We start from the raw sequence: 19,710 nt of genomic DNA on the forward strand, positions 1-19,710 counted from the left end.
TCACAGAAAGGGAATGATAGTACGCTCTTTTAGGTCTGGCTTCTTTGGTTTAGCATCATGTTTTTGCGATTCATTCAAATGGGGAGCTATAGTCCTTTTCCTTGTTATTAGAGCTGAGTAATATTCTATTACGCGACTAGTGGTACAATTGGCTTATCAAACGTTCTCACACCTTTGGGTTGTTGGCAGTTTGGGGATATTACAAAAAGAACTGCCAAGAACATTTGTGAACAAGTCTATTTACAGACTTATGTTTTCATTTTTCTTGCGGAGATACTTAGAAGTGGATTGCTGGATCACAGAAGAGACAGAGGATCAACTTTATAAGAAGGTCTCTTGCGGGGCAATATGGTGGGGCAAATTTCCAAGAAGAGGGAGTTGGGGCCCAAGGCACCTTCAAAGCTGAATTGAACGAGTTTCTCATTCAGGAACTGGCTGAAGATGGCTACTCTGGAGTTGAGGTGCAAGTTACACAACCAGAACAAAAATTATTATCTTGGCCACCAGGATGCATGATATTTTTGGCAAAAAGGGCTGGTGGATCTGAGAATTGACTGCAGTGGTTCAGCAGAGATTTGGCTTTCCTGAGGGCAGGGGAGAGCTTTATGCTGGAAGGGTGGCCATGGGAAGTCTGTGTGCTATGACCCAGGCAGAGTCTCTGCATGACCAGCTCCCAGGAGGCCTTGCTGTGTGGAGGGCCTGCAATGCTGTGCCATGGTCCATCATGGAGAGTGGGGCCAAAGAACAGTGAGGTTGTGGTATCTAGGAAACTCCCAGGGCAGAGGGCTGTATCCATGAAGTTTGTGGATGGCCTGCTGACTCTCCATGGGGACCCTGTCAACTGCTATGTGACACTGCAGTGTGCCATGTGCAGCTCAGATGGAGTGAGCTGGGCCTCAAAGTGAAGATTGTGCTTCCCAGGGACCCACATGATGAGACTGGCCCTAAGAAGTCTGTGTCTCACCACGTGAGCACCGTGGCCCCCAAAGCCTCTCTGACCACCACCCCCATCATGGAACAGAGGGTGGGAAGCCAGAGAGGCCTGGCATCCATAGCCACTACCCACAGCACAACAGGTACTCCTTGGTAGCTGGGTATGGAGTATAAATGTTGTTCTATAAAAGGGAGAAAAAAAGGGAAAATATTCTGTTTTTTTTTTTTTTTCTGTAAGCTTTACAGTTTTATCTTTCACATTGAAGGTTCTGATCCATCTCAAAATAAGCTTTGTGTATCATGAAGGCCAAGATCAAAGTAGGTTTTGTCTATAGGGAGATATGCAGTTGTTTTAGTCCTGTTTGTTGAAAAGACCTTCCTTTCGCCATTGAATGTCTTCCATGCCTGCTAGTTCCTTTTATCCTTCCCATTTCCCAAAGGAGGAGACAGGTCTGGGGACTCCTCCCCTTAGCCTTTGTCCTGGTGCCAGTTGTGACCCTGCATCCAGCCCAGCCAAGTACGAACCTGTCATGCAACGTTCTCGTCTTTGCATGAAGAGAGTCAACTTCCCACATGGAGCTACCATTCCCAGCACAGCGGTGGCCCCACACCTCAATCGCCAGGGCTCCGTCAGACAGGAACTCCAGGAGCTCTTCTGTTACGGTCACCACGTAGTCCTGGGATAAGCGGGAGCAAGGGAAGAACGGCAAGAATCACTCACAGAGCAATCTGTGAAATTTCCGTGTTACCTTTTGATTGTATAGAGATTCACTTTGGAGGCTGTTAGTCTGCAGAATCCCAACTGGAAAACCACCTGTGCTGTGTTAAAGACCCGGAACAAGGGCAACCGGGTGGCTCAGTGGTTGAGCGTCTGCCTTTTGCTCAGGTCGTGATCTTGGGGTCCTGGGATGGAGTCCCACATCCGGCTCCCCACAGGAAGCCTGCTTCTCCCTCTCCCTGTGTCTCTGTGTCTTTCATGAATAAACAGATGAAATCTTTAAAAAAGAAAAAAAACAAACCCCAAAATACCAGCTCTTCATACTAGTGAGGAAGAAATGATTTAATGGACTTCTTTCTTCAATCAATGTGGACACTGAGGAATGTGTCCTGTCCCACATTCCAGTGCCTGTGGGGTGCAGAAGGGAATCTGCATTCTTGGTTCTGCAGGACCACTCAGAACTCCCACGGCTATAAACTAATCAGCACATCATTTAAAGAAAAAAAAAAAAAAAAAGAATGTCTGATTGCTCCTTGCTCTGGCTTGGGAGACTGAAAATAGAATTAAATTTCCTATGATTAACTTCATGATTCTGTGCTCTTACTCTGAAAGTCTCCCACTCCAGCTCATCATAAAAAGCAGACAGAGGAGTGTGAGGAAGTGAATGCTGCATGGACTGAAAAGTATGGAAATCACACTGAATGAAGCGGCAGGCGAGGGGCCACACCGAGCTTCTTTCCAGCAGCATCTTACTGGAATCTCTGGGGAAGACAACTCTGTGGCTTCTGGAAAGACCTGTGCTATACTGATTGAACATGCTACTACTTACCTTCTTGTCTATTTAGTTTGGAGACAGAGCCAGAATTTTAGAAGGAAAACAAACTAATGATCACTTAATACAATCTACACATTTATTGATGGAAAAAACCCAGGGTCATGCAGTGAATCCAAGGACTCTGCGACTAGTGTTTATCAAACCAGTTGTTAACTAGAATGTACTTAAAATTCAGACTTCATCCTTCTACAAGAACAGCTTTGTGGATCCAAAGAAAGATGGGGAATATTTCAGAGTATCCAGACAACAATAACAAAAAAATAATACGGATTTTGAGAAACAAACTTGGTGAATATAAGCGAAAGAAAAAAAAACTGGACTATTTGTTTTCAGAAAAAGAAAGACTTGACAGTCTTTACCTATGTGAAATTTGGTATGTGTAGAGCCAGAAAGAAAAAGCACCATTTCCAAAGGAAGGGGTTTGGAGTATCTGTGAAGGATTGTACAAGGAAAACCAAAATTACACAGAAGGTAGCATCTGTCTGTCAGAAACAACCCATGGGGAGTCTGACGTGAAAGTCAGGAAGGGGAGCTTATAGCCACAAGACAGGGACAACCAGCAGTCACCAGAAATTCGCCTTGTTCATTTACATTTTCCTTAAAACCTCATATGGCACATCAGAATGCTATGCCTGAAATGCTATACCACATTCAAAAGAATGAAAAAAGGTTCACATATATTAAAAGGCATAATTCTACAATACAAATAATGTGACATTTTTGGTAAAAAACTTTTGCAAGAAGTTATACATGTGGGAAGCCTGGGTGGCTCAGCAGTTAAGCATCTACCTTTGGCTCAGGTTGTGATCCCAGGGTCCTGGGATTGAGTCCTGCGTCAGGCTCCCCACAGGGAGCTTGCTTCTCCCTCTGCCTATGTCTCTGTCTCTCTCACTGTGTGTCTCTCATGAATAAATAAAAACTTTAAAAGTTATGCATTCAAGATGGTAAGAGACTGTATCTATGCCCATTTGTGTGTGAACATGTATTGACAACACACATAAAAGTTGTAGGGCATAGAAAGTTTATCTAAAGGTGTACAAACTGTCACTGGCCATTCCACCTCTCGGGCATAAGACTTCAGGTAGAGGTCTTTCAGACTCTATTTTAAATACTTCCCATTTGAATTTGTACTGAAGAACATTTTGAGGTTAAAAAGTCCAACACACATATTACATTCCTTAAACATTCTTAGGAGGAGACTTCTAAGTTATAAGAAGAGCTCTGAATGGCACCCGGGTTGCCTCCCGCGCAGCTCATTCTGTAAGGGTGCCCGTACCTTACAGTGAGAGAAGGTCACGGTGTACTGGGCGTCCCTGGTCTGAGGGGAATTCACCTCAGGATCCACCACCGGGGCAGCCACTGTAGATTCACACTGGTCCCAGAATGTGTATTGACAGAAGACAAAATTTGAGAGGTTTAAGGGCAGCCCAGTTGCCTCTTTAATTTTTACCTAAAGAGATATAAAATAACAACAATAAAAAAAACATGCACTATAATTCCCGTAAAGAAAACGTTAGGGGGGAATCCCTGGGTGGCTCAGCGGTTTGGCGCCTGCCTTTGGCCTGCGGCGTGATCCTGGAGACCCGGGATCGGGTCCTGTGTCCGGCTCCCTGCGTGGAGCCTGCTTCTCCCTCTGCCTGTGTCTCTGCCTCTCTCTCCCTCTCTCTCTGTGTCTCATGAATAAATAAATAAATAATCTTTAAAAAAAAAAAAAAAACATTAGGGATGCCTGGGTGGCTCAGGAGTTGAGCATCTGCCTTTGGCTCAGGGCATGGTCTTGGGGGCTGGGATCAAGTCCCGAATGGGGCTCCCTTCGAGGAGCCTGCTTCTCTCCCTCTGTCTGTATCTCTGCCTCTCTCTCTGGGTCTCTCATGAATAAATAAAAAAATCTTTAAAGAAAAAAAAAGAAAGAAAGATAACATTAAAGTATACATTCTTACTTCAAGTATTTTAAACTTAAGAGTCAGTGAGGAAATACAGAAATCAGTTATCCACTTGACATCTGAAAAATATCTGGCACACGAAGGTTTCTGCCAATAACAGGTCTGTACCAGAACCATGACGATAGCATGAGGACCTGGCAACAAAGGCACACATCCTCTTAAATTTTCCTAGTGACTGAGTTTCTGACACAGATGCAACCCTTGCTGGAAAAGCCTGATTCACTGAACAATATACACTCCCTGCATGCTAAATGCACAAGGGCTTTTAAAATTTCATCAACTGGCCTCAGGAAGTGTGCTCTACTTCTGGAAAGAGTCCTGCCCACCGTTGTACTTAAGATCAGACTGTTTAATGTTTACTATGCCCTAAGAAAATCTCCTCTAAGATTTTCTGTAGAACTGCTTTGGATGAACAGGGTCATTCATGGGCGCCTACCCATCTCGTCCTCTCACCCGGCAGGTCAGCTTCCTGACTCGGTGAATGACCTCCCCGCTGCTGTCCACGACTTCAAGGCTCCCGCCTTCGCTGGAGTTCTCCGAGGAGTCGTCCTCCACCACGCGCTCTGGGACAGCCCCTGTCACTCGCATCACTTCCACATGGAGGCGCCCTGCAACCTGAGGTGGGGACCAGAGTGTCTGGGCATTGATAGGCATCCTGTGGAGTCTGACCTAAGACAGAGAGCATTCTACTACACTCCCAGGGAGCAGCCCTGGGGCTCCTGCTGGGCCATTTCTGACGATGGGGAACTCACCCTTTCTGTGGCCAGTCCATCCCCTCACCTGCCCCTGCAATCACCCTGTCTGACTTGGAGCCATTTGCTTCTCTGCCACTTGCCTTCTGGAATCAGCCTTGTTCCCGTCCTTCTTTCCAGGCAGCCCAAGAACTGAGCACACCCAGCTATCATATTCTACTTGAAGTTGTCTGTTTTCCACATTCATATATTCATTCGTTTAACTCCTCTGATCAAATACTTGCCTCATGGGAATACCAAGACAACTAGTCCAGAGATTTGTGCGGGTTGTTATGCGATAAAGTGATCCAGGAATCAGCTGTGTGCCAGGAACTACACTAAGTTCTGCACTTATAACAGTAAACCGAGGGGCACCTGTGTGGCTCAGTGGATGAGCATCTGTCTTTGGCTCAGGTCGTGGTCCCAGGGTCCTGGGATCAAGTCCCACATCAGGCTCCCTGTGGGGAGCCTGCTTCTCCCTCTGCCTATGTCTCTGCCTCTCTTTCTGTATCTCTCTCATGAATAAATAAATTAAATCTTAAAAAATAAAAAAAAGTAAATGGGAAGACATAGCAGGCTCATGGGAGTGTCCACTCTCTTGGGAGCAGAGAATAGGTATGTAACTCAATGGGGAGGAGGGAGCAGGGTGATGGCAGGCTCCCCTAGGGAATGAGACCTATCCCAGGAGGATTGACAAGTACAAAGATAACAAGTTATAAGGAATCCGTTCCTTTAAAACAGTTTGCCTCCCTCAAAGACTTAAAATATCCTCCATATTCTGGTGGTCCTCTGGATAGGCATAGTTTAGTGCTGTCTCTCTTATAGCTGGTTGCATAGAAATGAATTAAGGGACAAGAATTATCCTGCAGTTGGCATTCCCTGAGCTGTAACTGGCCAAGTTATCTTTCAGCCACAGGTTAGGGTTGCAATGGCTAGAGCTGTAAAGGTGACACATATTTTGACAGTGCTGTGTCATCTTAAATAGTAAGCCTCATTTTTAAAGGCAGGTTAGACCCAACTTTCACATAGCAACTGGCATTGGCAGCACAGACCTGAGAAATTGGTCAGTGGTACTGGATGAGCGAGACCAATATGGAGGAATCAGTTAGAGGAGGGGGAAGAGGGGAACAGGAGAAATCAGTTTGAAAATAATCATTTTCAAGCTCTTTTTCAATGTTTTTGAGAGTCAGATACATTTTTAAAATAATTTCAGAGGGATGAATGGAACACTCAAAGCGCCACCCAGACCCTAGCTTAAGAACACCTGACTGAGAGAAAGGCTAAAATTCACAAGTCAGGAAATGATAGATGTTGGCAAGGATGCAGAGAAAAGGGAACCTCTTACATGTTGGTGGGAATGCAAGCTGGTGCGGCCACTTGGGAAATCAGTATGGAGGTTCCACAAGAAGTTGAAAATAGAGCTACCCTATGAACCAGCAATTGTACTAGTAGGTATTTACCCCAAAAATACAAATGTGATGAAACGAAGGGACATCTGCACCCCAATGTTTATAGCAGCAATGTCCATAATAGCCAAACTACAGAAAGAGCACAGATGTCCATCGACAAATGAATAGATTTGATTCATATATATATACATATTATATATGAATATAATATGTGTATGTATAATATATATATAGTGTATGTATTATATATATATAATGGAAGAAGATTCGTGTATATATATTATATATATAATATTATACACACACACACACAATGGAATATTAGCCATCAAAAGAAAAGAAATCTTGCTATTTGCATTAATGTAGATAGAACTAGAGGGTGTTATGCTCAGTGAAACAAGTCAACCAGAGAAAGACATATATACAATTTCACTCATGTAGAATTTAAGAAACAAAGCAGAGGATCATAGGGAAGGGAGGAAAAAATAAAAGACAAAATCAGAGAGAACACAAATCATAAGAGACTCTCAATCATAGGAATCACACTGAAGGTTGCTGAAGGGGATGTGGTGAGGGATGAGGTAACTGGATGATGGCGGGGCATTTGGCGGGACACATAATGGACTGAGCACTGGGTGTTATGGAATACTGGTGAATTACTGACTTCTACTTCTGAAACCAATAATACATTAAGTTAATTAACTGAATTTAAGTAAAAATTTAAAAATCATTAAAAAAAAAAAAAAAACCCTGAATTCCTTTGCCACAGGAGTTTTGCCCATTTTTCACGTGGGACAAAGCAACTCTAGCCCACTGGTCTTCTGGAGCAGCATGTCCCCAGGGGGGTTGCCACACAGAATGTGAGCTGTATACTTCCACACCATAGCTGGGAACCTGGGCTCTGTTTTCTGGTTCACTTTGGCCAGAATGGTATCCTACTTGCGGCCTACCCTAAGGATCACAAAAAATAGCTAAGTATTTCAGCTCTATATGTTATGAAAGGGCAAACTGAAGACTACAGACATCACTAAATTTAAAATAAAAACATCAGTTGATGAAATGGATAAAAATAAAAAAGTTTGAACCTGAATATCTTCTAAAACGTCTTAGGCCCACATAAGGCCAATGCATGTAAATAACTGAAGTGTGAGGTGTTTTGTTTTCTTCTGCTTTTTAAAAAAGGAGTTAAGCTTGTTTTCCTTGAATATCTTAGATTTAAAGATAATGCTCCCAGTTATATCTTGTGAAGACTACATGGGAGCCGGCAAAGAATTTGAGTACATTAACAAGCGTAAGAGATGAAGGCAGAGGAACATGGGGACAGAGCTGAATCTGGTTTCCAAAAGATTTCTAATTTGACTGAAACAAAGGAAAAAACCCGTGAACCATAAATAAAAAAAATGTTATAATCATCTTATGTGATTTTAATCTTATATTCTTAAGAAACCATGATTTAGTTTTGGTAGTTTCTGTTGATATGAACAGAGAAGAATGAATGTGACCCTGACTATTCACTGTAGTTTCCTGATGGACCTCAAGCAGAATTTAAATTGGATTCTTACACACACACACACACACACACACACACACACACACACACACACGACACAATCAATGGTTTCTTCCAAGGCTGGCTTGTCCTTACCTCCCCCTGCTGGCTGATGATAGGAACTGCATACTGAAGTTTCACATCATAGAAGAGACACTCCAAGAACACGTTAGCCACGCCAATCAGGTTGTGATTCTCTTGGGCTTCATAGAAAGGGTCACCTCGTTTCCCATAGAGACGCTTTGCCTGATGGGTAGGGTGGGCAGGGAGGAAGATGAGTAGGAAACAAAACATCAACTTGGATAATATTATTTAAAACTAGCCCTTAAGAATGTTTTTAAAAAGAAAGCATTTACATTAAAAAAAAGAAAGCATTTATCTAAAGAAATTAAAAAGAAGTAAAATCGCAATCGTCGCATAAATAAAACAAAAGCAGCCTGTGGGAGGGGCTTGACAGCTGGGGGGCTATCCCTCCAAGAGGGATGTCCTCGTGGAGAGCTCCTCCATAGTTCCTTCCTTTCTTCCCTCTCACACTCCACGTGCAGTCTTTTTCACTCCATTCCCTGTGCTCTGCCTCATTTTTCCTTCACCGAGGCTTCTTTTCCATTACCAATATCCCCAGAAATGGATTGTGTTTTCTAAGATTCTTCTTTGTAATCTCTCGTGCCATGATCACAACTGGGAGAGCATGAATGAATACAGAATCCAAGCCGATTCCATCCACATGGATGTTTTACAACACTGACCAAACAGATCACTTTGATTCTATTTGTTCACAGATTCACTTTGTTCTATTCCAGTTCACCTGAAATGCAGCAAAAACCCCTGACAAACAAGAATATGTTGTGTGTTCTCTTTATTTAGCTCCTGTTCATGTGGGAGTCACAGGCTTTATGACCGATCCGATTCAGGACCCCTCTCAGGGTCACTTCTATGTTACTTCTCTGAAATGCACGTCCAAAGCATGACTGCATATACTTCCCACCGTGTGTGTGTGTGTGTGCGCGCGCGCACACGCGTTTGGATGGTGGTATCACTTACACTCTGTGCTTTCAACATGGTCAAATCTCCTTTACATTTTGTCTCTTTTACCTCAGGGATTTTTTCCTTCCATTCTTGATAAAGATCTCTCATGTCAATTAATTTATTCTCCAGCTTCTCAATGGTCCAAACTTGGGTGCTCTTTCCTTTCCTCCTCACCTGAATAGCTGGCTCACTCACAATCGCTCCTCTCTGCAGAGTGAAGGAAAACAAAAAACAAACAACAAACCAGAGAAACCTTATTGTGACTTTTTGGGTTGTTTGAGCAATGTAGGTTATCGTCAAGTAGCAAGCTGGAAAAAGACGCCTCGTGCATACAGGAAGATGAAATTCTACCACACAGAAAATTCTAGGGAATATTCTGGATTATTTTCAACTCAACTGCAGAACGATTAATGAAATCTTCTGTGTAGACCTATGCACATGCTTTTTATTTTTATCACTAGAACCAAACTATAAATCTCTTCTCTCCAGTTTTTATATTATGATCATCTTGTGTTGTTAAATATTCCTCATAGACATTTTTTTCCTTTTAAGAAGATTTTATTTATTCATTTGAGAGAAAGAGAGCACGTGCAAGCGGGGGGGGGGGGGTGCAGAGGGAGAAGCAGACCCTCCCCTCACCCCCCACCCCCATCCCCACCCCCGAGCAGGGAGCCTGATGTGGGGCTTGATCCCAGGACCCTGGGATCATGATCTGAGTCAAAGTCAGATGCTTAACTGACTGAGCACCCAGGCGCCCCTCACAGACATGATCTTTAATGGAAACATAGAAATCTATCATATGGATATACCACTCATCTGACAAATTATTATATTGTTCAACATCATGACTATTTTGAATTTTTGCTACTCTAAAGGCCATTATGATGGGCATCCTTGGACAAAAAGTACATAATCTTTATGAACACTTCTATGACTGGATTTAACATCAATTTCTCAAAGAACTGCTTGGCCAAAGGACTAAAATACAGAAAGATTAATGGAATACTCCCTGACTCATTTCTTGCTTGCTTGCTGGAGGGAAATATAAACGGATGAAAGATTATTTTCTTTCGACATTTCTCTTTAAAGAAAAAATTCCTCAAATTGAAATGATGGTAAACTTCCCAATGACTGCAAAGGGCCGTTCTGTGTACAAAAGAAAGGTATTCTACAAGTCTTCCTTTCTTGTAGAATCCACTCTTAAAAATAAGACTGTAACAAAACTTATACTTAGCTCCCATTCCAGAAGGGAACATTTATAGGAAAAAGAAAAGCAAGAGGAATTACTCAATTTTTAAGAAGATTTTATTTATTCATGAGAGACACAGAAAGAGAGGCAGAGATATAGGCAGAGGGAGAAACAGGCTCCCTGTGGGAAGCCGGATGGGAGACTCGATCCCAGGACCCCAGGATCACGACCTGAGCCAAAGGTAGACGCTCAACCACTGAGCCACCCAGGTGCCCCGAACTTAGATCTATTTCTAGTTTTAACACATCTAAGAGCATGTATACTTGAGGGGGGATTCTATAGAGGAAATCTTTTTTTTTTTTTTAACTTTAACTATTGAAGTTTTTTTTTTAACTTTTTACTATTGTTGGCATACAATATTATATTAAGAGAGGAAATCTTAAAAAGTATAAATACTCTGGCTCACATCAAGATCTCCTCATGGATATTCTTTGGATATCAGGTTTATATTCTATCTTGGAGAATATACTGTTGTATGTTTTGCTCTCTTTTCTTTAAAAACACTCTTACCTTTCTGTTGGCACTGAGGTTTGCAGCAGGGATCTGCAGGGTCACTTGGTAGTCAGTGAGTTTGCTCATTTCCTCAGCTAAGAAGTTGGCCTCCCTTACCAAGGTATTTGCTTTCACGAGCTGCTCGCGAAGTTTTGCCAGGCTTTGACGGAAGAGCTCATCCCTGTGGGGTAGCAGCAAAGGAAATGAGAAAATCTAAAAGAAAAGGAAACTGATCCTGTTTCTAAGTGAGTCATGTTATTAGAAAGTGGTAGAAAACTCCTTCCAGGCAATATTTTTTAACTGGTTTTTGTCAACATCAACACTTGTTCATGTTTCTCTCCTCCCACCAGCATACTGCAGGCTCTCTGCTGGTATCACCCACAAAGAGCAAATATGTGGAGGGACTTAACTAAAAACCATACTTTAAACCCTCTAACTGGAGATCCCTGGATGGTTCAGCGGTTTAGCACCTGCCTTCTGCCCAGGGCATGTTCCTAGAGACCCGGGATCGAGTCCCGCACTGGGCTCCCTGCATGGAGCCTGCTTCTCCCTCTGCCTGTGTCTCTGCCTCTCTCTCTCTCTCTCTTTCTGTCTCTCATGAATAAAATCTTAAAAAAAAAAAAACAAACCCTCTAACATTTGAAAATGGCTAGATTTTGACATTATGCTGCCCCCCAAAAACAAAAAAGGAATTCTTTCAGGATAAGAACTGATTACGACTTATTGTGTGCTTTTGGGGGTGGGGACAGGAGAGCAGGGCCGGGGAGAGAAATCTGGAGTCCAGAAGTAGACAGTGTTCCACACAATTGCTTCAGTTGGTAAAAGGCAAAAAATGGGGACTTCAGTAGCACCAGAGATTCAACTTTTTCAACTCTGCACAAAAGCAGTTCCTTGTGAGACCTTCTCTATTGTTCTGACACTGAATAGGTCAAAACCCTATTAAATGGTCTCCCAGCACCACAGCATTTGTCCTAGTTATAATCTCTCATTTATTTGTAATAATTATATGGCTAATGCCTGTCTCCTCTATGGAGCTGCAGGCACCCCAGGGTGAGAACTATGTCTTTTTTATCATTATACCTAATTCTCGGCCAAGTGCACGGCCCACTGTGGGATACCCTCAAACTACCCACTACCTTCTTTCTTCTGAAAGAAGAGAGCTTCTGATTTCCACATGTGGATTTGTGCTCAATGGTAACCCGGGCCAACAGACTGTTTCTCTAGCCTTACCTAGCTTCTCTTCTCTCCCATTTATAGACCTCCTGCCCTCCCTTAATAGGACAAAGATGAGCTTGGAACACCCCATCTCTACTCCTTTCTCATCACCTTAGAAGTGACACAGGAGGCACCCTGCAAAGATGTTAATATAAAGTTAACCTAAGATATGTGACACATGGATCTCACCTGCCTGGTTTTTCTGAGTGATATTATCTTTTTTTTTTTTTTCAGTTACCCGGATTTGAATTCTTCTAGCCAGCTCAGTCTTTTCTCCACAACATCCAGAAAAAGAGCCTTGTTAATTTTTCTTTTGAAATATCTCCTAAATCTCTCTCTGTATTGTTTTCATAGTCCCTTCCTCACACCCTCCCGATAACCTCACTGTCCCTGGGTTCTCCTCTTTCCTACCAACAGACACATAAATCCTTGCCCATTGCACATCAGTCCTGAGTTAAAAACCTCCTCTTCACCCTTCAGAAGAGCTTTGGAGTAGCTTTCCCTCCTCCTCTGTAAGTCACCTTTTAGATCGAACAGAAGAACAGCTCTTGTGTAATCCCCCAAGCACATCTTCCTCTTCTCCATGGCTTCCCATTTGTTTGTGACAACCTGCTCCATTCAAAATATCTCCCACCTCCTGTCTATCTGTCCAGTTGCCACCTTACAGCCTTGCCTGAAATCCTTCCTTCTCCACGAACCAGCTGGAGAAAGGCTCCACTGCACGGGGTCCCACTGTCTGCTAACCATGTACTAACCTCACAGTGCTCCCTGCCCAGGCACATACTCATTCATCACTTCCATAACCTCACACAATAAATATTCCCAAAGCACCTACCAAAGACACCATCATGCTAGGCACTGGGGACATGTTAATGACTGAAGCTGGTTCCCTGCCCCTGGAAGTTATTTTTCAGATCAGGGATAAATGACAAAGGGATAATTATGGAACCGCAACACTTTCTTTTGCCAGACAAAACTGGTTTTTAATTTACTGTTACGGTGTACTTTTCATCTATTTGTATCTTGCTCTATACTACACTGTGATTATCCAGGAAGAATAAACCACATCTCTGGTTTTCTTTGACATTCTCACTAGCTCTTAAAGATACTTGATTTCAGACCCCTAACATTTATTTGGGTATGAGTCCCTCAATATTTCACAAGCCATCAACATTTATTTAGGTTAAGAGTCTCAGCTCCTAATAATAACTACCCACCATTAATGACATCTTAATTTTATCCAGTGATTCAGGTGAAATCAATATTGTGACCATTCTCCTCCCCTTGAGTGACATCCCCAAAATATCATCCATGTTACTCTCCTTTTTTTTTCTTTTTTTTTAAGACCTTGAGCCTCCAAGAAAATCAATTTGGAATTAAGGTAAGTAAAAAAAAAAAAAAAAGTTATAACGCCCGACTGAAAAATACTATCATTAAAAACAATCCACCTTTTCTGTTGCATCTTTTTTGTCTTTCACAGTCTTCAGGACATTGAAGCAATTAGGGGGAAGAAACAGAAAGGTACCAGTGGGTCTGATCACAACAATGACTTTCAAGCCTGCTGTTGCTTAGAGGAAGGAAAGCCACCAGCTCACAGTAAAGGCAGAGAAGACAGCTCCTCAGAAGAAGCACTGACAACCTGGGTTTCTTTTGCACAGTAAAAGATACAGAGTAAAGTGTTACATGTAGGATAAATCTTCATACTTCAGTATCCAGACAGATGAGCAGGCAGGTTCCTGGGGAAAACGCAATGCGTTCTTCTAATTCAGAACAGACCATCAAGTGCATTACTATTGCTAGTCTGTTGTGCAGGGTCAGGTTCCTCCTCTTCCCTCTTCTCTAGGGGCTCACCTTCCTGGATGTGGCTCAGGCTTAAGTGTCTCATTGCTTGTGAGAGAGCTGCAGTGTGACTGCAAGATTAGGATACCGGCCCCGGACTCCGATGGCCATGGCTTTGATCCTGCTGCCAATGTGCTGGCTAAATGACTTTGGGGGAACCATTCAACCTCTCAGCCTGTTTCCTCATGCATGAAATGGGGTGCAAATGATCAAATACAGTAGCAGGTGTGAAGAGTAGATGAATACACGTAAAGCACTCAGTGCCTGGCACGTGAGGAAGGCTCTGTAAATGGCAGGTGCTACTTTGGTTACTGCTATTATTATTCTAACAGTGTGGGGATCAGTAAGGGGACTGAAGAGATCTGGGTTCAAATGCTGGCCTTTTCATGGACCAGGTAGGTGACTGAGGAAGATACATAGAATGAGTGCCCGGTCTACAGGACAGACATAACTGTCCCTGGGGCAGAGGGCTGTTGGGAGTGCTACATGAGCACTGTGCCTAGACTGCCTGTTAAGAACACAAGAGAACCCAAGAGTGTGACTTACTGTCCTCATGGCTGATGTTCCTCCCACTACTACCTCAGTCCTGAGATAAATACTTAAATCATAAATTCTGAAAATTCACATTGAATATATTTTTTAATATTATAGTTGTATTTAAAGAGACTCCAAAGAGAAATTTAAAACTGAGAAATGCGGGACACCTGGGTGGCTCAGCGGTTGAGCGTCTGTCTGCCTTTGGCTCAAAGCGTGATCCTGGGGTCCTGGGATTGAGTCCTACGTCGGGCTCCCTGCAGAGAGCCTGCTTCTCCCTCTGCCTGTGTCTCTGCCTCTGTGTGTCTTTCATGAATAAATAAATAACATCTCAAAAAAATAAAACTGAGAAATCCTTTCATGCTAAAGGAATATTCAAACTTTCTCTATTTCAATACCTATTGATGGTATTCTAACTTAGTGCTATTTTTACTGAAAGGTAAGCAGGGGGAGGAGTGGTCTTTAACCAGTGATAGTAAACAGACTGAGGACGGACAGTATCCCTGAAAAGGAAAGGCAATTGCTAATGATCCAGATATGGGACTTGTCTCCTTGCTAGGGTGATGCCCCTTTTCCATGCCCCCCCCCCCAAAGCCCCAAGGCCCTGATGGCGTGGGTCCCGTTCTTACCTCTCCTCTGCCCACTGGGTCACCTTCTGCTGAGCCGTCTGGCTGCTGTAGGCCAGGCGGTCGGGGCCGCTGCTCTGGGGCTGTCGCTCCGGGGACAGCTGCTGGCGGAGCTGTTCCAGTTCCCGCTCATACATGAGCCGCTGCTCCTCCAGGGCGCTCCTCTTTTCTTCCAGGTACTGTCTCTCCAGGACCTGAACCACATTTTGCACTGGGTCTGGTGGGCCAAGAGACAAGGCAAGTGTCTTCCACGGTGGCTACGACAGGGCAGCCCGCTGTGCTTCTTCCAGCAACAATTGTCTCCCTGCTCAGAATTTAGCCTTTGAAGATGCTTTCTCTGAGTGGCCCAGGGGCCCTGCCAGATGAAATCTTCCCAGCTGCCTTTTTATTAACATTTCAGATAAGTGTCCTACATGTAAATATTCCCCACATCTACTGTGTTTCTTCAATTTGGCGAGCTCATCCTTATGTGTAGATGGATCAGTAATTCACTATAAGCAGACGGTAGAGGGGATGGGCTCCTATCCATCGAGGAAAGCTTCATGAACTCTAAGACAGCCTCAAAGAGCCACACAAGATTTCAATTTTATGGTAGTCATTTTCTATGCCCGTTTAGCAACAGTTTTAGTATATGGCAAAGGGTTTTGATATTTCTGATTTTAACCACAAATCTTATTACTCCTGAATTTCTATAATGTGGGAGGGAATGTATAGATCACAGCACATGTTTGGAAATACTGAATATATGATTTCTTAGATGTTGAAATCCAAGAAGGCAATTTAACTTGAAAAAAGAAAACAGAAAGCAGAAAAAAGGGGGAGGAGGAAGGGATGAATTCACTTGCAAAAACAAAAGGCCATTTATGACTTTTTGCTTTTGCAGATCCAGAGATCACCAACATATATGTGGTGAACAAATATAGAAATACAGGGATGTGTGGGTGGCTCCGAGGTTGAGGGTCTGCCTTCAGCTCAGGTCATGATCCCGGGGTCCAGGGATTGAGTCCCACATCAGGCTTCCTGCAGGGAACCTGCTTCTCCTTCTACCTGTGTCTCTGCCTCTGTGTGTTTCTCATGAATAAATAAATAAAATCTTAAAAAAAAAAAGTATAGAAATATGTTGTTCAAAGGGGTCATGCCCAAGGCCAGCAGTGGCTGTGGTGTAGGTAGTGGCCACCGCCCGTGGCTGGACATTAGCTTGGCAATGACCACTGACCTACGTGTTCTGGAGAATGAAAGCGCTGACCATATATCCCAGGAGAAAATTATTGACATCCCTACATGAGTAGACTGTAGAGAAGCAACTGTGTCAGACTATCTGGATGGCAAATAAGAAAACCACCATCATCGTAACTATCTCCTTGAAGCACACGAGATGGGGAGGAGATGCATTCGTATTCTCAGACTGGCCTTGAGTTCGTTCGTACCTTTGCCTGTTCAAATGGTGCTTTTCGTGCTGTATTCCCACACACTGACTCTCAGTTTAATTTCCAGGATAAGAATTAGAAATAAAGATGACAAGATGGATTTTTGTATCACCTGATTATGTTTCCTGACTGACTTTTCCATTAGGCCCTATCTATCATTTTGTGAAATAACTATGCAAATTATACTCATCATCTATGTAAGCAGTAAGAGAAAGAGATAGTATGTTAGCTTAAAAAAATAAGGTTAAATTATACAAAACAAAAAGTAGAAAGTAATTTAAAAAAATCACTAGATATCTATATAGAGTACAGGTGAGTTGTTTTAAATAAAAAATGACAACCACATGGCAATAAGAATTCGACTAGCTGCTGGCTATAAGTCAGGTAGAGGCACTACAGCCTTTACATGCATCATCTCATGAAAGTCTTGCAACAGACCTGAGGGTGGATATATTCCCATTTTGAAGATGCTGACCTAAGATCACAGAGCTAATGAGTGACAGAGCTAGGTTCTGGACTCAGATCAGAGCTAACTATCAGAGCTAACAGGGGTAGGACATTAGTTTAGTAATAAACGGAGAGTGAATTCTTATTTCCAATGTTTGGCTCAGAATTAGTACTCTGTTAAAGAGTATTTTTAAAGAATACTGCAATTCTTTACAGATATAAAATTCTAAAATTCAGCATTTTTTTCAAAGCAGAAATAGTTTTCTTCATAGAGTCCTAACAGAGTCCCTAAAATATATTACCTGAAAATCTGATGGAAAATGAACTCTTAAAAAATACCAAACTCTTAAAGACAGACCATGAGAGGGAAGACTTTTTCCGTAGAGTAAGACATCTATGTACTCCAAAGCATTAGAACTCCTGACCTTGTCCTGTAAATTTATGAAAAATATATGAATAATATGGTGAAGGAGTCTGAAGGAATTTTATACATAAGACTAGAGAAGAAAAGTTGTCTCAGTATTTTTTAAAAATGCATTTCTCAAACAGTACGTAATTTTTCTCTTTTAGGCTCTAGGTTTGAAAAAGGAAGGACAGGGTCTTTGCCATCCATTTATACTTCCATGGAGCCTGGTTTTCAAGAGCCCTACCTTAGTTTTCATAAATCTTTTCCAGAGAGAGAAAATTGGAAAACATACCATTTATAAAATTAATATTCTAACATATTTGCTAAAAGACACTGGATAGGACATTTAATCCTTATTCCTGCTTGCTAGTCAGTGGTGTGTAGAAACACACACATGATCCCAAATGGCTGAGAGGATTTCACCCCAAGGTTCCATGCTGATGCAGAGGCAATGTGACCAAGGTTGCTTTAAAGTGCTTTGGCAGGGGATCCCTGGGTGGCGCAGCAGTTTGGCGCCTGCCTTTGGCCCAGGGCGTGATCCTGGAGACCCGGGATCGAGTCCCATGTCGGGCTCCCGGTGCATGGAGCCTGCTTCTCCCTCTGCCTGTGTCTCTGCCTCTCTCTCTCTTTCTCTCTCTCTCTGTGTGACTATCATAAATAAATAAATAAATTTTTAAAAAAAGTGCTTTAGCAGGTGCCATGACATAACTATTCACCAGGCTTCATCAGTGGCCACAAACCACTAAGAGATATGGAAGAAGGAGCCAAAGTATCCCTCCCCTCAGTTTGCCACAGTATAGCCAAGTAAGCCCTGCCCTAGGGAACTGGGACAGACCACACGACCCAGAGCCTGGGCAGAGATACAGGGACTAAGGTTTCTTTCTCCATGTCTGTCTATCTTTCCTTTTTTCAACCTCTGATTTCAACACAAGTCATTCTCTTAGATATATTTGATATCATCTTTGCAATTAGCCAGGTTCAAGCCTTTATCACTCTATAGCATATTTTTTAAATAGATCACCCTAATCGGCAGGTCAGTCTGACTCCATGATAATGGCCTACGACAGAAACCAAAGACCATTTAGCCTATTTTCAACCAACCAATCAACCATCAAAAAACTGTCTACAGTTTATTTTTCTCCCTATCATTTTCCTCCTCTTGAATGAGGGGTTTTAAAACTCAGCGTCTGGAGCCTAAGGCCGAGATACCAAAAAGGTAGGTGTTTTAGGAAGAGAGAAAGGATCATGTTTATTATGGCATAGCATGTTCTCTCTTCATTAGTTTATCCTTTTATCTGGTATGTAATTCATGTAAGGTGCTTACACTTATTTAGCTGCCCCGAGAAGGGAAAAAGAGAGGGTGCCAGTAGTAAAGGCTGGAAGGTACTGATGTGATAAACAATCAGTATTCGTTCACACCTAGGTGCCCAATCACTAAATTGAAGGGAAGCAGATCCTTTGGGGGAGGGGGAAAAACACAGCTTTAATCCCAGATAGAATAAGCTCAATGACTTGTCATCAGCCCTTTTAATTGCTCTTAACTTTAAAGCTACCACTGGGGACACCTGGGTGGCTCAGCGGTTGAGCATCTGCCCCTGGCTCAGGACGTGATCTGCAGTCTCAGATCAAGTCCCACGTCGGGCTCCCTCCCTGGAGCCTGCTTCTCCCTCTGCCTGTGTCTCTGCCTCTCTCTGGGTCTTTCATGAATAAATAAATAAAATATTTTAAAAAAATAAAGCTACCACTGACTCTATGACAACAGATGAGTGCCTAATTCTTCTTCTGAACCTTTGAGAAGAACACATTATCGTCCACAGATACTAGGTCTGCTTCACTCTTAATTCCAGTGACTTGGGTTTTAGATCATTATTTAGAGATTTGAAAATACATCATTCTAGCCTATTACTGGCATGAAGGATAGTCACTATCTGCAAGTACAATGCCTTGAACCGCTGAGCTGACATGGGTCAGCCAGCCATTATTAACAGGAGCAATGATACCAGTGACACTTGTATGCTGTTGGAAATAGAGGGTAAGACCAGCTACTAGATTAGATTGTAACCAATGGGATGTCAATGGAGCTGGGACATGGGGGAGGGAGGAGGTCATAATTTAAAAGGGTGCATTCCTCAACCAGGAATAGAGTGGTTTGGGAACCTCTGGGTGGCTCCGTGACTGAGCATCTGCTTTCGGCTCAGGGTGTGATCCCAGAGTCCTGGGGTTGAGTCCCGCATCGGGCTCTCTGCAAGGAGCCTGCTCTCCCTCTGCCTCTCTCTCTGCCATTCTCTCTCTGTGTCTCTCGTGAATAAATAAATAAAATCTTTAAAAAAA

General features: G+C 42.8%; 1 protein-coding gene and 1 pseudogene across 8 annotated transcripts in view; one reads left to right on the plus strand and one right to left on the minus strand.

Annotated features, from left to right (window-relative positions):
• KIF13A (kinesin family member 13A) overlaps positions 1-19,710 on the minus strand; it is a 211,477-nt gene that overhangs the window by 31,660 nt on the left and 160,107 nt on the right. For all 8 annotated transcript variants that reach the window (XM_038584242.1, XM_038584240.1, XM_038584241.1 and 5 more), the window contains 7 exons: positions 15,103-15,316; positions 10,904-11,066; positions 9,211-9,351; positions 8,215-8,364; positions 4,883-5,044; positions 3,763-3,936; positions 1,459-1,610 (listed from right to left, as the gene is read on the minus strand). In XM_038584242.1, the coding sequence (XP_038440170.1) occupies positions 1,459-1,610; positions 3,763-3,936; positions 4,883-5,044; positions 8,215-8,364; positions 9,211-9,351; positions 10,904-11,066; positions 15,103-15,316 (1,156 nt within the window). The remainder of the gene's footprint in view (positions 1-1,458; positions 1,611-3,762; positions 3,937-4,882; positions 5,045-8,214; positions 8,365-9,210; positions 9,352-10,903; positions 11,067-15,102; positions 15,317-19,710) is intronic.
• LOC102157073 lies at positions 241-1,090 on the plus strand (annotated as a pseudogene).

Source organism: Canis lupus, chromosome 35, assembly GCF_011100685.1.
Source record: "Canis lupus familiaris isolate Mischka breed German Shepherd chromosome 35, alternate assembly UU_Cfam_GSD_1.0, whole genome shotgun sequence".
Classification (NCBI taxonomy): domain Eukaryota; kingdom Metazoa; phylum Chordata; class Mammalia; order Carnivora; family Canidae; genus Canis; species Canis lupus.